The 16,347-nt window shown below is 50.9% G+C and overlaps 2 protein-coding genes across 4 annotated transcripts in view; one reads left to right on the top strand and one right to left on the bottom strand.

Moving 5' to 3' along the window:
• KIAA0319L (KIAA0319 like) overlaps positions 1–7,032 on the bottom strand; it is a 119,298-nt gene extending 112,266 nt beyond the window's left edge. The window contains exons 1-2 of one of the 3 annotated variants that reach the window (XM_003788184.3): positions 6,808–7,032; positions 4,015–4,184 (exon numbers count right to left, since the gene is read on the bottom strand). In XM_003788184.3, coding sequence (XP_003788232.1) covers positions 4,015–4,156 — 142 coding nt within the window. In that variant the 5' untranslated portion in view covers positions 4,157–4,184; positions 6,808–7,032. Of the gene's footprint in view, positions 1–4,014; positions 4,185–4,312; positions 4,592–6,807 lie in introns of those variants that run through there. The other 2 variants (XM_012804146.2, XM_023512250.1) reach the window with 2 other exon arrangements.
• Positions 7,033–7,394: 362 nt separating this feature from the next.
• On the top strand, positions 7,395–16,347 carry NCDN (neurochondrin). Its single transcript, XM_012804145.2, has 8 exons — positions 7,395–7,478; positions 7,686–7,816; positions 8,749–8,889; positions 9,951–10,919; positions 11,968–12,209; positions 12,769–12,993; positions 13,401–13,543; positions 14,834–16,347. The coding sequence occupies exons 2-8, from the start codon at positions 7,784–7,786 to the stop codon at positions 15,268–15,270; spliced, it is 2,190 nt and encodes a 729-aa protein (XP_012659599.2). The 5' UTR covers positions 7,395–7,478; positions 7,686–7,783; the 3' UTR covers positions 15,271–16,347.

Here is a 16,347-nt window from a genome sequence, read left to right as displayed (position 1 = left end):
GCCTCAGCCTCCCAAGTAGCTGGGACTACAGGCGCCCGCCACAACGCCTGGCCATTTTTTGGTTGCAGCCATCATTGTTGTTTGGCAGGCCCAGGCTGGGGATTCGAACCCGCCACCTTAGGTGTATGTGGCTGGCACCTTGGCCACTTGAGCCACAGGCGCCGAGCCTGTTGTTGCTTTTTTAGGTAGGATTTTTTCCCCCTTATAAAAAAGTTCTACAAATACACTGGAAAAAAATTCTGGAAAACACAGAAAAGTATAGCAATAGTAATGTCACCACACAAAAAATACATTAACTTTTAGTTAAATAATGTTGTTTCAGAATGTTTTATTTATTTTTTATTTTTTTATCATAGCAATGTACATTAATACTATCATGGGGTACAGTGAACTGTTTATGTATACAATTTGAAATACTTTCACCCAACTAGAATGTTTTCTTTTCTTTTCTTTTTTTTTTTTGGAGATGGAGTCTCACTCAGTTGCCCTAGGGTTAAGTGCTCTGGCGTCATAGCTCACAGCAACCTCAAACTCTTGGGCTCAAGTGATTCTCTTGCCTTAATCTCCCAATTAGGTGGGACTACAGGAGCCTGCCACAATGCCTGACTATTTTTTAGAGACGGGGTCTCACTCTTGCTCAGGCTGGTCTGGAACTCCTGAGCTCATAGACACATCCTCCATAGACACATTCTTGGCCTCCCAGAATACTAGGATTACAGGCCTGAGCCACCGCACACCCAACCTCAGAATACTTTCTATTATGTAATTTTTTCTTTTCACAAAACTGACACTATAGTAAGTAGGCAGTTGTATCTCTTGCTTTTATCATTTAATACTAGGAGCATTTCCCATCTACTCATTATTTTAAACTGACTCTACCACGTGGATATGCAAAAATTTCACCACCCTCTTATTGTTAGGCAGATTATAGCAATGTTTGCAGAACAGAATAAATGAGTGTTGATGAGTGCTCTTCTTCACATCTAAATGTACCCTTGAGATAAGTAAGGGAATTAAGTCAAAGAATATGAACTTTTTAGGGCTCTTGATATTTAAGCCAAAAAGTTCTTTGTTCAAACTTCCCAGCACTGTATCAGGGCAATCACATCACCCCTTGGCAGCACTAGATATTTTTACTTTAATCTTTATCAGCATGATAGCTTTAAAAGGATTTCTCATTTCAATCTGCAGCTCTTTGCTTGGTAAAGAGAATAAGCATCTTAAATACATTCATTTTAATTTCTTATTTGTGGTACTCTCTATGCCTTTTATTCCTTATTAGGATATTGCAATTTTTTTTTGAGACAGAGCCTCAAGCTGTCCCCTCTGTGTAGAGTGCGGTGTTATCACAGCTCACAGCAACCTCCAACTCCTGGGCTCAAGCAAGTCTCCTGCCTCAGCCTCCCAAGTAGTTGGGACCACAGGTACCCACCACAACACCCGGCTATTTTTGGTTGCAGCTGTCATTGTTGTTTTGGCGGGCCCGGGCTGGATTCTTGAACCCACCACCTTAGGTTTATGTGGCTGGCACCTTAGCCACTTGAGCCATAGGTGCTGAGCCTTAATTTTTGAAATTTAAAATTTTTTTGTTTTTTTGTTTTTTGAGACACAGTCTCACTATGTCTCCTTGGGTAGAGTACCATGGTGTCATAGCTCACAGCAACCTCAAACTCTTGGGCTTAAGCTTTAGATTCTCTTGCCTCAGCCTAACAAGTAGCTGGGACTACAGGCACCTGCCACAATGTCCGGCTATTATTTTGTTGCAGTTTGGCCGGGGATGGATTCAAACCCGCCACCTGCAGTATATGGGGCCAACGCCCTACTTACTGAGCCACAGGCCCTGCCCTAAAGCACCAAACTTTTCTAAAATGAACTGGTACAATCTAATCCCCACCAGAACCACTTTTAACAACAACACTTTTGCACTTTTATACTCAACCTGCTCATTGTGGTGCTATTTTTAAGTACCAAGCTCAAGGGATACTAAAGAGTTGCCTAATGAGCCCAAAATGCTATGTTGAACCAGTATTAGACTGGAAAATGCAGAAAAACACGGACTTTCATCCTCATCCCAAGCATGCTGAATAATGATTCTGGATTTAAAAAAAAAACCTGTCTTTGGTCCTACAAAAGATCACTTAGAGTGACAAGGCAGAGTAGCAAAAGACAAAGGATAGGAGTTCTAGAGTGGACAAACTTGAGTTTAGAATCTAGACATGAATCTGTCATGTTCTTGCAGTATGACCTTGGTCAAGATATTTTGTCCCTCTGGGCCTCAAATTCCTTATCTATATAATGGGAATAAAACATCTGTTTCAGGATTATCTCAAAGATTAAATGAGAAGAGGTATGTAATGTTTATAATAAGGAATTTGGTATATAGCAAGTACACTTCAAAAAATGTGATTTTTTGGCTGGGTGCCTATGGCGCAAGTGGCTAAGGCACCAGCCACATACACCTAAGGTGGCGGGTTCGAATCCAGCCTGGGCCACCAAAAACAACAATGATGGCTGCAACCAAAAAATAGCCAGGCGTTGTGGCGGGCACCTGTGGTCCCAACTACTTGGGAGGCTGAGGCAGGAGGCTCACTTGAGCCCACGAGTTGGAGATTGCTGTAAGCTATGATGCCAGGGCACCCTACCCAGGGGGATAGCTTGAGGCTCTGTCTCACAAAAAAAAAAAAAAAAAGTGATTTTTTGGCTCAGCGCCCATAGCACAGTGGTTATGGTGCTGGCCACATGCACTGAGGCTGGCGGGTTCGAACCCAGCCGGGGCCAGCTAAGCAACAATGACAACTGCAACAAAAAAATAACCGGGCATTGTGGCAGGCACCTATAGTCCCAACTATTTGGGAGGCTGAAGCAAAAGAATCACCTAAGCCCAAGAGTTGGAGGCTGCTGTGAGCTGTGACACCATGGCACTCTACCAAAGGTGACACAGTGAGACTCTGTCTCAAAATAAATAAATAAATAAATAACATGTGATTTTCCTACTCTGACCATGCTAAAACAATTATTTATTTAATTCAAATGATTTACATAAAATGTTGGCCTAATATAGCCTGCTGCCCAGCAAAGCATCATCTAGGGTAAAAAAAATTTAGTTCAGTTTTCCGTCAACTATAATTTCCACCACTATAATTATGTAATCATCAACTAACACGGCAAGACAACAAAAACCCCAAAGTTCATGTTACTGAAATTGCTAAATTCAGTAATTACTTGGGTCTTCAGGTTATGGCCACTAACTCCTTTAGGAGACCAATAAAAATCTTTGTAATTATAAGAGCAAAAGGCTAATTAGTTATCCCAGACACTGTCTCTATACAAATCTTTTGGTCACTGCCTGGAATGGCAGCATACTCAGAAGTCTTTCTCAAATTGCTGTTCTCTCATACTCCATTGAAAAAACAAAGTTAACAAAAGAACTGAAAGAAGAAAGACAGAAAGGGTATTCTTTGAAATCTGGCCTTGTTAGTACTGATTCCGGTGAAATAATCTCCAGGAAGAAAACATACTCTATGTATTAACACAGATCACTTCTATGGAAAAAGCAAGGCACGCAGTCTTCCTATAAGTGTAGATTGCTTCAGCAAAGAAAAGTAATCAAAGCACATTCAGATTGCTGTACTATAAGCTTTAATTGTAATAAAATAACATCTACCTCAAATCAAACTCTAAGGTAGATGTTACTCTTTCTCAAAGACGTTAAGTAACTTTGCCCAAGGTTTTAAGTTATTAAGTGGAAACATGCAGTTCTAATTCCTCCCCAGCTGTTCAGCTTTTGAAACCTTTTTGTTATTAATACAGCTTTATCCAATCTCAAAATGACTGTGCCAATGTTCCCTTATGAGAAAGAATCCAGTTTAAATTCCAGTTCCAAAACAAAACAAACACAACAAACTACATATCCACCAAAAAATGACCGTTCCGCCTCCTAACTCCTTAAAATTCACTGAAGGACTCACGTAAGGGGCCTTTTAAAAAATCTTAAATCTATAAAGAAAATGGTACCTGTTGACAACCACAGAGCACTGAAGCAAAAGCAAGTATAAAACAGGTACAGGCTTCTCAACCACCTCACAGATGTCTGCCAATAATATCCTGATAAAATCCAGGAAGCAGGACTTGGCATGACTCCCAGCCTCTTCTCCATGGCCTTCCAGACGGGCTGAACGAGTACACTAGAAAGATAGAAAGAGAAGAAATTGTATGCCAAGTAATTAATAATTGATTCCTGGAAATGTGGAATGCTAGAGAATGTGACAGATCAGGGCAGAGAGAAATTCTGAATCTGTCTTTTACTGCTTACCCCGGCTTATAAATTTCAAATCTGAGCTTTGACATAGCCTATAATTATCAGGGTGACAACACTGGCGAGGGATATGAAACAAATCCACTAAAAACTGAAACATTTTATGTTCCATTATTTTCTAATCTATATGATAGAATGCAAAGAGCACCAGCCAGAAAACAAGATCTGAGTTTCAGTTACAGTTCTACTACCAACAGCTTTAGGACTTTGACCAAACATACTTTCTTATCTATGACATGAAGAGGTTGGACCCTCAGAAGTAAAACAGAGGGTTACGGCTGGCCCAGTGTTTTCAAAATTTTTAATACGATTGTCTATAGGGAGGACGCATACTCTGCAGTTTGCTACTATCCATGCCCACCACTATTACCTTAAAAATCTATCCAGTTTACACCTCAGTGTTAACCAATCCCCATCTCTGCACTGTGCCGGCTACCCTAAAGCCTACAGGCTGTATGATTTAGGTCCCTTTCAGCAGAAAAACAGATTTTCCATGTTTCTTCCCTCTTACACAACTTTGCTATTTTGTATAAATTATTATATAAATCTTGGCAACATTATGAGGGTTAACTGAGTTCTAAAGAAACAACTCAAAAACCTTCTGTCCTAACTACACACCACATCTGGCAAGTGACACAAGCAGACAACCCCTAACCTCCATTCCCAGCCACCATACAGGGAGATCAGCACTGCCTGGGGTGGATATCAGTGCTGACTAATACCAAGAAACAAACACAGATGCACACACGCTAAGAAACTGACGTGCAGCCCACCCAAAAAAAAAAAAAAAAAAAGGCTTTCACTGTGCCATAAGAATCTGAAAGACTGTCTTTCTCATTCACTTCCATGCACTACTATTTCTAGCTGTTTTATATTGTATTTATGGGAGCAGGGGACAGAAAAGAGGTGTGTGGGCCAGAGACATGTTCAAGAGATTATGAAACGGAGCCTAAGTTAGAAAGTATATCCAGCAACTTCTCTCTAGCCTTCCAAGATGGAATGGGTAAGTATGCGTGTGTGTGTGTGTGTGTGTGTGTGTGTGTATCTTACCCAACACATTTCTGCCTACCACAAAAGGATTTAAAACTCAAGGTGACTCAACACCTGTCGTTAATAGCCTTAGAGGTAGGTGGGAAAAGCAGAAAAGAAATGAATAGGTTTTCAAAACAGGAGTAATAAACACCAGTGGACTAGCAAGCTGATTAGAAGTGCAATGTCTTACAAACCCTGCATTATCTAGAGGCAGAGATAATTTCATTTGCACTCCCAACTAGTCATTCTTCTGAAACCTACAATTGCCCAGGGGCACAAATCACTGCTGTCCAGTTAAAAGGCTTGCTGACCAGAGGCAGTAACAACATCACCCAGATCCAAATAATCTGTTGTGGAATCAAAGGGTAACACCCCAGAGAGAGAAAACACACCCCCACAATACTTGACAAATGAAAATCTAGAAATCTAGCAAGAGTTCTGGCATTTAGGGCGTTACAAGTACACCCAAAATAAAAGCACTCTGTTACAGCAGCTGTTCAGACAGAGCAGGGGGTAATGTTTACTTAATACTTCAGGTTGATGGGGGATGTATCATAGTTCAGTCTGTCAGCTACATACGTGGAACTCCATTTATGTACACAGTGATAAGATATGTTTGAACAACGACAGAGCACGACTGAAACAGCCTATTCAGCTTGTATGAGTAATCAAGAATAAAGCTTTTTTAAAAAGTCTCAGATATTTGGGAAAGTTACAGAACAGACTGCCATGAATAGCTTTGCTTATATTTGCAGACATTGTTTTCCAAATAGCTGGAAAAATGAACAGCTTGTTCTGTGAGGTCGTCTTTCCAATTTGTTCCTAGTTTTCAGTCTGTTGATCACATAGAAAGCATGAGGAAAGTGGCTAATGCACTTCACTAACTGCAACTATTGTCAGTTGGGCACAAATATCATGAGAGGAGAAAATGCAAAGCTTTCCTCGAATCCCACCTGATGTTTTCTATTTTGAGTTCCTCATTTAACGTTTGTGCTCACTGCAGCCACGACAGGACCCTCTGTGAGGCATAATTTTCAAAATTCTGAGGCAGGTTTCGCATTGTAATTTACACAACGTGCTCAACCCCGCCCCCCAACCTCCCATTCTGCACCAACTTTCTATCTTGGTGGGAAGACCACAGACAGCAGCTAAGGGCGAGACTCCAGAGGTTAAGGGTGGAAGAAGGACCGCAGCGCTCCAAGCCCGGTCTGTTCACCTGACTGTCAGGGGACAAGGGAGATGCACTACCAGGCCCCGGCCGGAAAACAGCGGAACTCAGCCTGGGACCCAAGCTGCGCACCTGCCAGGCCAGAAGAGTCTAGCTGCCCTGGCCGGACCAGGAGCACCACCTCTGGGTCCCGACACCCGGCCAGCACACCCTCAGGCATCGACTGTCCCTCCTGCCCCTCCCCTGAACTCCTGGTCCTCGGCCTGGCAGCCAGTCGCCCCCGGCCACCTACCGGGGCTCAGGGCCACTTAGTGGGGCCCCGGCTCTCGGCGGCCTCCGCCTCCTCCTGGTCCATGGGCTCGGGGGCCCCAATCTTCGCTCCCCTCACCAGGAGGAGGAGGAAGAGGAAGAAGGTAGTGCGGGTTCCCCACCCGGACAGCTACCTCTCGCCTCAGCCTCCCGGACAGCAACAGCGGCCGGAAACACCGCCTCCTCCCACCTCCCGGGGCTCAACCCGGAAACACACTCTTTTCCTAACCAAGCCCTCCCGCCCCTCCCCCCGGAAGCGCATTTCCAGCTGCGAGCCTTGGGTGGAGGAGGGGCAGTGCTGGGTGAGTAGAACTACGCACAAACGAAGGAATCTGGACCCCAAGCCTCTCTCCTCCCGCTCTCTAGAGGCAGTCTGCACCTTGCCTCCTTTGCACGAGCCCCAGACCCCAGACTCGGGCAATACCCACAAGCAAGATGGCGTCAACGGCGGCACCCCCTACGGCTTAGCGCCCAGACATGCCATTGGCCAGAGCTCGGAGTGAAGCCGCCGCGGATTGGTCGAAAACGATGCGGGGGTGGGGGTGGAGCTGCAGTAGCCTGGAGCCCGGAGTGGGCAACGCGGCGTGAGCAGCGGCCCCAGGCTCCTGGAGCATCGCGCTCGGAGAAGACTTCGCCTCTCGGGGCCGCAGCCTGGTGAGCTCAGCCCCCTTCAGGCCCTCCCCTGCATCCCAGCCGGGGCCTCTCCGAGCCGGCGCTGATCGATGCCGACACACCCTGGGGACCCTATCGCGACTCCATCGTGCCATATCGCGACATCATCGTGCCCTGTCAAGACTCCATTTTGTCACAACCCTTTTCAATATTTATCTTTTTTTTTTAATTTGCGCTGTCATCTTTGAGGGCTGTCTCCCATGTCGTGATTTTGCCGTGATCTCTCCGTGACATCACCGCGCCATCGTGAAGTGTGATCTCATCGCCGCCCTGTCGTGACTTCATCAATGTCGTGTTGTGACCTGGCTGCGGCGGGACAGGTGGTGACCGCCAGGAACCCTCTTCCCCTCCTCATCTCCCCATCTCAGCAGCCCCGCTTCGATTATCCGGCTTTTGGATTCTCCGTTGTCCTAGGAACTCTCCAGGACCCCTTCTTGCTTCTCCAGCCCCTGCTGGCATCTACAGGCTGGTAGCGGGACGGGGAGGGCGAGGACAGGGTACGCAAAGGGTTAATTTTGCTGCTGCTGCTGCTGCTGCTGCTGCTGCTGCTGCTGCTGCTGCTACTGCAGCAGCAGCAGCCTCTGCCCGAGGGAGGAAAGGGAGAGGAGGCAGGAGCCTGCGGGGGCGACTCAGAGCCCTGGCTGGAGGGTTGGGGTCCCCAGAGGCCTCCAAGCCTTCCCTGGTCAGCGCCTTGTGTTCTCACTTCTGCTGAAGCTTATCTGCTGCCTCTGAAGAAGGGAGGGGAAGGGAAGCCTAGAATGTCCTTTTCCCCCGTGTCAGCCTGAGTCCGGATAATCGAACTTCACCCCTGTCTGTCTTCATTCCTCCCTGTCTGTCCTTCTTCACTCACTCCCTCTGCCTTGGTGGAGAAAGATAAAATCTGGCCCCTGGTGCCAGGGGGACAGCTGAGCAGTGAAGCCAGCTCCCTTCCACCCCCCAGGAGATTGGTGAGGTGAGCTGTCCAGCTGAACAGCAGGATGCATGGTCCTTCTTTCCCGCTTTCTGGAGGTGACCTTGGACCAGGGTCCCTCCTTCATTCCTAAGAATTTGCAGGTCCAGCCCCTTCTAGGGTCTCCCTCAAGGGAAGTCAGTCCTGAGGAGCCCACCTCTCCAAGTCTTCTCCTTCCCTCCCTCTGTGCTAATCCCTCCCTCCCTCTCTTCCTCCCTCCCTTCCTTCATCCTCCAGTCTCACCCCCACCCCACCCCCGCCCCTCCTCTGCAGAGAGATGCTCAGTCCCTCTTGTGTTCACAGTTGGGCAAGGCGGGCATCATGGCCTCAGATTGCGAGCCAGCTCTGAACCAGGCAGAGAGCCGAAACCCCACCCTGGAGCGCTACCTGGGAGCCCTCCGTGAGGCCAAGAATGACAGTGAGCAGTTTGCAGCATTGCTGCTAGTAAGGAACTGGCTGGAAATTGGGAGGTGGGAAAGGCTGGGTGGTTGGGCCCCCAAGGAATGGGGTCAACAAGTCCCCAGGGATAAGTAGGTGGTGCTGGCAACTCTAAAGACACCAAAGAAGGCCCAAGACCCCTACCTTTGTGTTCTTTCTTGCTCCCCTGAGACTGAAGGGTAAATAAGGCTGTGGCACTAGGGGCCTTGGAGGAGGCTGCCTGGTCTGCTTTCTGGGGCGTCCCAGAGCAGATGGGAGCTGACTCATAGGGTAACAGCAGCAGGTAGTAACTAGTACAGAGTACTTGAGGGCCAGAGATGATTGTTCTATGGCTGGAGAGAGTAGCAGGACTAGAAGTGGCTGGGGAAGGGTCCTAGGGGATGGCCAGGATGTCAGTAAGTAGGTTAAGGGAAGGGAGCTGGTTTGGGGCTTGGCCCTGTTGGAGGAACCCAAGCTAGGGACAGCAGAGCAGGAGCTGCAGTGCTAGGAAGGGGGGGGTTGGTGTGTGGGGGGTGAAGGGAGGAGGGAGTACAGTTGCTGCTTGTTTGCCATGGCAACAGGGAGAAGGCTCTGGAGTCAAAGGCTCACACTGCAGCAGAGGAGGTGTTTAGGTGAAATGTAAGGGGAAATGTTTTGACAGGCAGAGCGGCGAGACACAGGAGCCATTTCCCCTGAGAAGGTGGCAGAAATGGATCAGGGACTTCTCTGGAGGGAGCAATTAGGGAAGGACCCTAAATCTTTGGGGAATTTTAAACACTGAGTGCCAAGCCCCTTCCAACCCAGGTTGTGGCATCTAGATTAGACATCAGGAAGAACTTTACTGGCCAAGTGATAAAATGCCCAAAGGAAGACTAGATCTCCTTTCCCCGGGACTCTCAGATGAGAGGGATCCCAGAGGTCACACCTGTCTGTCTCCAAGGAGAAAGAAGGAGCTGCATGAAATGACCACAGAGTGCGTCGAGTTGCATAACCTAATCCTGCTAGTCCTCGATGCCCTGGGGAACAGGGAAGGAGCAGTCTTTGCCATTTCTTCCTTTCCTTCTGCTGACAGTACATACTCCCTATAGGTGACCAAGGCAGTCAAAGCAGGTGACATAGATGCCAAAACTCGACGGCGGATCTTCGATGCCGTTGGCTTCACCTTCCCCAATCGTCTCTTGACCACCAAGGAGGCACCAGATGGCTGCCCTGACCACGTTCTCCGGGCTCTAGGTGTGGCCCTGCTGGCCTGCTTCTGCAGTGACCCTGAACTGGCCGCCCATCCCCAGGTCCTGAACAAGATTCCCATCCTTAGCACCTTCCTCACAGCCCGGGGGGACCCAGATGATGCTGCCCGCCGCTCCATGATTGATGATGCCTACCAGTGCCTGACAGCAGTAGCAGGCACACCCCGAGGGCCCCGGCACCTTATTGCTGGTGGCACTGTGTCTGCCCTGTGTCAGGCATACCTGGGGCATGGCTATGGCTTTGACCAGGCTCTGGCACTCCTGGTGGGGCTGTTGGCCGCTGCTGAGACACAGTGTTGGAAGGAGGCGGAGCCCGACCTGCTGGCTGTGTTGCGGGGCCTCAGTGAGGATTTCCAGAAAGCCGAGGATGCCAGCAAGTTTGAGCTCTGCCAGCTGCTGCCCCTCTTTCTGCCCCCAACAACCGTGCCCCCTGAATGCCTCCGGGATCTGCAGGCCGGGCTGGCACGCATCCTGGGAAGCAAGCTGAGCTCCTGGCAGCGCAACCCTGCGCTGAAGCTGGCAGCCCGCCTGGCACACGCCTGCGGCTCCGACTGGATCCCGGCGGGCAGTTCCGGGAGCAAGTTCCTGGCCCTGCTGGTGAATCTGGCATGCGTGGAGGTGCGGTTGGCGCTGGAAGAGACGGGCACAGAGGTGAAAGAGGATGTGGTGACCGCCTGCTATGCCCTCATGGAGTTGGGGATCCAGGAGTGCACCCGCTGTGAGCAGTCACTGCTTAAGGAGCCGCAGAAGGTGCAGCTCGTGAGCGTCATGAAGGAGGCCATCGGGGCTGTCATTCACTACCTGCTGCAGGTGAGGGTGTAGGAACCCACAGAGGGAGCCCAGTGTGGGGGAAGCCAGTGCAGGAGCCGGAAGGCAAGGGAAAGGAGCGCATTGGGAAGAGACACGCTGCCTGATACTTAGCAGGCACTCTAGGGAGTAGCTTGCCGTGGAGCCTCCCTCCCTCTCCCTCCCGAGCCTCCACACAAGCACCATAACCACACACCATATGTGCACCCACATCACAGTACACGCACACACACAACACAGTAACCTCCCACTCACACAATGCTCCCCAATACAAACTACACACCACACATCTCTCCCCAACACACACACACAAAATCGAAGCAGTCTGTTCTGCTCACTCTACAGCGTTGTTTTATATGCGTGCAAACACAGCAAACTTGTAATGATGCAGGGAAGAGGAGCAGGGCTGCCTAGTTCCTGGCTTTCGTAGATGTCCAGGTAAATCGATCTCACTTCCTTCCCTGTGTCCCCTCCTCCCTCCCGATCTGAGAATCCAACTATCCTGTCTCACAGGGATTCAGTTGTGACCCTGTTCTCTAGTGGCCTGCTCCAGCCACCAAACTCACCAGCCATGAATCCCATGCACCATCGTAAGCTCCTGTCTTGTTTTCTGAATTAGACCAAAAGGGAGCCTGCCCCCACTCCCACCACTGGGGGCATTTTACATGTTGCCGGACTCTGCCTTCTCACCCTAGGTCAGAGCTGCTGTAAATGAATTGGCTACTTAGCTCTAGACCTGAGAGTGTCCTCCAGCCTCGAGATACCTTAGATATAGGGAGAAAGGGGGATATGATGAGTATAGAGCCATGTCTGAGATCCAGTTCTCTAGGCAGACGTGCACTGAAGACCTGGCCTGCTCTGTGCCAGGTATGACCCTACTATGTGCTAGGTGCTGGCTGCTCAGGTAGAATAAGACTATTTTCCTGCCTTTAAAGAGCTCACAGACCAGATTTCCCTTCCAGCTGTGCTATTCCTAGGCTGGCTGGCAGGCTGGCCAGGCAGGGAAGGGTCTCTGGTCCTGCTCCATCTCAAGGGGGTCCTGTGGCAACAGGTGGGGTCGGAGAAGCAGAAGGAGCCCTTTGTGTTTGCCTCGGTGCGGATCCTGGGTGCCTGGCTGGCTGAGGAGACCTCATCCTTGCGTAAGGAGGTGTGCCAGCTGCTGCCCTTCCTCGTCCGCTATGCCAAGACCCTCTACGAGGAGGCGGAGGAGGCCAATGACCTTTCCCAGCAGGTGGCCACCCTGGCCATCTCCCCCACCACCCCAGGGTCCACCTGGCCAGGAGATGCTCTCCGGTGAGTTTGTAGTTACAGTCTGTCCCGCTAGACCATTCTCAGGAAAAGTATAACACATGGATACCCCTTCTTCCTCAGCCTGGGCTATACCAGGCTTCTTGATTGGACCATGAGATTTCCTGCAGGGTTACCTCTGTTTGTTTTGGGAGGCTTGTACCCACAGGACTCGTTGGCTGCCAAGTATCACTTGCCAACCCAGATTTTTCAATTAAAAGAGAACTTACACTTACTGAACATCTACTACAAGCCAGGTATTTTGCTATACCCTTTACCAAAATGATGGCATTTGGTCCACATGGCAAACCTGACATAAGTCTCATCCACATTTTAAAGATGAAGAAACTGAGGCTCACAGAGGTTAAAGCAGCTTGTCCAGAGTCATGGTACATGGCAGAGCCCAACTTTGGTACTGGGTTTGTGCGGCTCCAAAGCTTATGCTTTTTCTGTGATATCTACAAGACACCTTTTCATTTTTCTTAGGCAGGATGCCCTTAAAAGGGGAAATCTGTATGCCTTCATCTTTCCCAACCCCGCATGCATCTGTGCCTTCCACACCCAGGCTGCTTCTGCCCGGCTGGTGCCACCTGACTGTTGAAGATGGGCCCCGGGAGATCCTGATCAAGGAAGGGGCCCCCTCGCTTCTGTGCAAGTATTTCCTGCAGCAGTGGGAGCTCACGTCCCCTGGTCACGACACCTCAGTGCTGCCTGACAGTGTGGAGATCGGCCTGCAGACCTGCTGCCACATCTTTCTCAACCTCGTGGTCACCGCACCAGGGCTGATCAAGTGAGGGGCTCAGGAGAGGGTGGCAGGGAAGCCAGAGGAGGGAAAGGGGGCTTCCAGTTGCCTCAACACTTCATCTCCTACCCTACTTCCCTGCGCCCAGGGGTTTCTGCTAGTGTAAGAGTGAAAGGGGCTCAGACTAGACAAAGCTAGCCCCACACAGGGATGTGGTGTGTCTGGAACTCCCAGGTACTGTGTCAGCATGTCCACCTACTCCAGACATAACCCAGTTTCTGCTCCTTGGATCCCTTGATTGGGGTCCAAAATTAATTCTTCACCCCGGGCCTAATTTCTTGGCAAACCCTGGCCAGGTGAAGGTGGAAGCCCCAGATCCCAGGTTTTCCAAGGGGCTTGACCTGGCTCTGCTAACCCCCCAGCTGCCTCCCATCTTTCTATCCCTTTCTTCTCAGGCGTGATGCCTGCTTCACATCTCTCATGAACACCCTGATGACATCACTGCCCGCACTGGTACAACAGCAGGGAAGACTGCTTCTGGCCGCCAATGTGGCCACCCTGGGCCTCCTCATGGCCCGGCTCCTAAGCACCTCTCCAGGTAAGCCCTGGGGATCCAGTCCTAAAGGGCAAGGGCAACAGACCTGGGTAGACCTGCTGTATCCTGGGCAAAAGTCCCCATTTTCAGAAAATGGTTTTGCAGAATTTTCTAATAAGAAGAAATCTTTGCAGTACATCTCCACTCCCACCCTTCTTCCCAAAATGATAATATTCTCTTTCTTCTGAAGACTTTTAAGGCAAGGTCTGGTGGGTGTTAAGTACAGACCTGTTCAAAGGCACAGGCATAGGCACCTGGGATCCCTGACAGCCCAGGGACTCTGAATCGAATGTTTTCAAGGTAGAGCCACCCCCATCCTTGAGTCAGAAACCTGACTTCCCTCCATTGATGTTTTTCTCTGCTCTGCACCTCACCCCTCTCCGTGACAGGCTTCAGCACTCAGTGCCCTTCTGTGCACACCTTCCCCCAAACCCTGCCTTACCCTGGCTGTGAGCAGGGGGAGGGGCACCCTCTGTAGCCCCTGCCAGCCCTTTGTGTCTCCCACTTTGGCTGTGGGTGTCTGCTTGGGTCCCTCTGTCCCTGCCTGTTCCGTCTGCCCCATCTGTCAGGTTGGAGGAGCTGAGCAGATGCCTGGGAACAGGGTGTAACATACCCATACCCTCAGCTGCCTCTGTGTACTTTGTGTGGGGATCCCAGCAGGGTACCCAGCAGTGGGAAGGGGAGCATGTCCCTGTGGACCAGGAGCCCCTGTGCACTCTCAGTCCCAGCCTACATCTCCACAAGCCCCAGCGTCATAGTCCCATCACTGGCTCACCCACAGATGCCCTTAGGTTAGGCTAACAGCCTCCTGGAGACCACCTGCAGTGTGGGGATGACAAGAACAAGCTAGGTCTCTTGCTCACATTCGCTTTTGGAGCCCTCTTTAGGCCCAGGAATCCAATTGGTACAAACTCCTTAGCTTGTGGAGTCCTGGCCCTACAGCTGCCAGGTCAGCACTGGAGAGAGTGCTCTCTCCTACCTGACCACGAGTCTCACGGTCACCTCCCATACCTATAGAGGTCTTGGTGGTCAAGTGTACCAAGGTTATTGCATTTGATTCTCTCAATGAATTTCTAAGATTGATACTATTGGCCCCATTTTACAAGTGAAGAAACTCAGACCCAGAAAAATTGATTGATCCAAGGTCACACAGTACATAAGAGTCGAAGGCACAGTCTGAGTCCAGGCCATGCTTTGGCCCCCTGAGTATGTCCATACAGAAGGGGAAAGTGAGGGTCTGGCACAGTAGCCAGCCCATCTGGTTCACATCCACGTTCCCTCCATGCCTTCCAGCTCTGCAGGGAACGCCAGCATCCCGAGGGTTCTTCGCAGCCGCCATCCTCTTCCTATCGCAGTCACACGTGGCACGGGCCACACCTGGCTCCGACCAGGCAGTGCTGGCCCTGTCCCCTGAGTACGAGGGCATCTGGGCTGACCTGCAGGAGCTCTGGTTCCTGGGCATGCAGGCCTTCACAGGCTGTGTGCCACTTCTGCCCTGGCTGGCCCCTGCTGCCCTGCGCTCCCGCTGGCCACAGGAGCTGCTCCAGCTGCTAGGCAGTGTCAGCCCCAATTCCGTCAAGCCTGAGATGGTGGCCGCCTATCAGGGTGTCCTGGTAGAGCTGGCGCGGGCCAACCGGCTGTGCCGAGAGGCCATGAGGCTACAGGCAGGTGAGGAGACGGCCAGTCACTACCGCATGGCCGCCTTGGAGCAGTGCTTGTCAGAGCCCTGAGGGGTGTCCACTGGGGACAGACCTGGGGGCGGGCAGCGAGGGAAAGAGGGAGGAGGCATCTTCCCTGAAGCCCCCAAACTGGACCCCCCCTCCCCAGACCTCCCCCCAAACACCCCAGCTTTCTGGCTTTTCCGAGGACAAGGGCATGGTGCCCACCCCTCAAGTGTAAGGAACTGCTTTCCGCCCCCCAGGCCCCCACGGGGGCAGGGATCGGCTTGGAAATCAATGTGGTTGTCCCCGCCAGGCCGGGGAAGGTTGAAGCAGCCCCTACGGAGGGGGGCATTAGGTGTCATTGTGCCCAATGTCTGGCTTCCTGGCAGGAGGGAGGCCCCAGGGTAGGACAGGGCTGGCAGGAGCTGACTGCGTCAGCCCATGTACCCTGCCGGCCAGGGCGTGGGCTCCCATAGGCTGTGGTGCCCCCTCTGGCCCCCAGGTCCACGTCCTTCAAATTGGCCCTTTGGCTTTTGTCCTTGGTCCCCTTGGGCAGAGAGCAGGCTCAGGCCATTGATATCACAGTTCTTCCTATCAATTTCAGTGACCCAGGGATTGAACTGCCCCTATCCTTCTAGGGCAGCCTGGGGCAGACAAGCCTGGTGGGGGGTGGGAAAACCTTCCACCAGAACTTCCTTGAGGGGATCCAGGAGTCCTTGGGCCTGGGTCTCTAAACCTTTGTGTCGTGTTACAGCAGAGTGACAATGGGGGTTGGGGGGTTATTTATTTTGCCTGTCCTTATCCTTGCTTGGACACCTGAGCATCTAATCCCTGTCCCCCTGTTGCCACCTGGCCTGGCCGGAGCCAGGACCGGGAGGGACCCCTCCCTAGAATCCGCATGTTTCCCCAGTGATTGCACCCCACTGCCACCGTGGTGCCTGGCTTTAATTTCCACCCCTGCTATGAATCCTCTCTGCAGAGAGACGCGACTGGCGGCTCCAGCAGGGACTACCTTTCCCAGGGGTACTCCCCCACACCTGATCCCTTGCTTCCCTCCCCCCTCCCTTCCCCCAGTGCGTTCTGTGATCGCCAAGTTCAAAGCTGTGCACATGTGGACACTCAATAAATGTTCATTAGTGACAAGAA

This window comes from Otolemur garnettii, unplaced genomic scaffold, assembly GCF_000181295.1.
Source record: "Otolemur garnettii isolate 467f Iridium unplaced genomic scaffold, OtoGar3 scaffold00025, whole genome shotgun sequence".
Classification (NCBI taxonomy): Eukaryota; Metazoa; Chordata; class Mammalia; order Primates; family Galagidae; genus Otolemur; species Otolemur garnettii.
The sequence above is the reverse complement of the archived record's forward strand: the minus strand, read 5'-3'. Positions and strand labels throughout refer to the sequence as shown.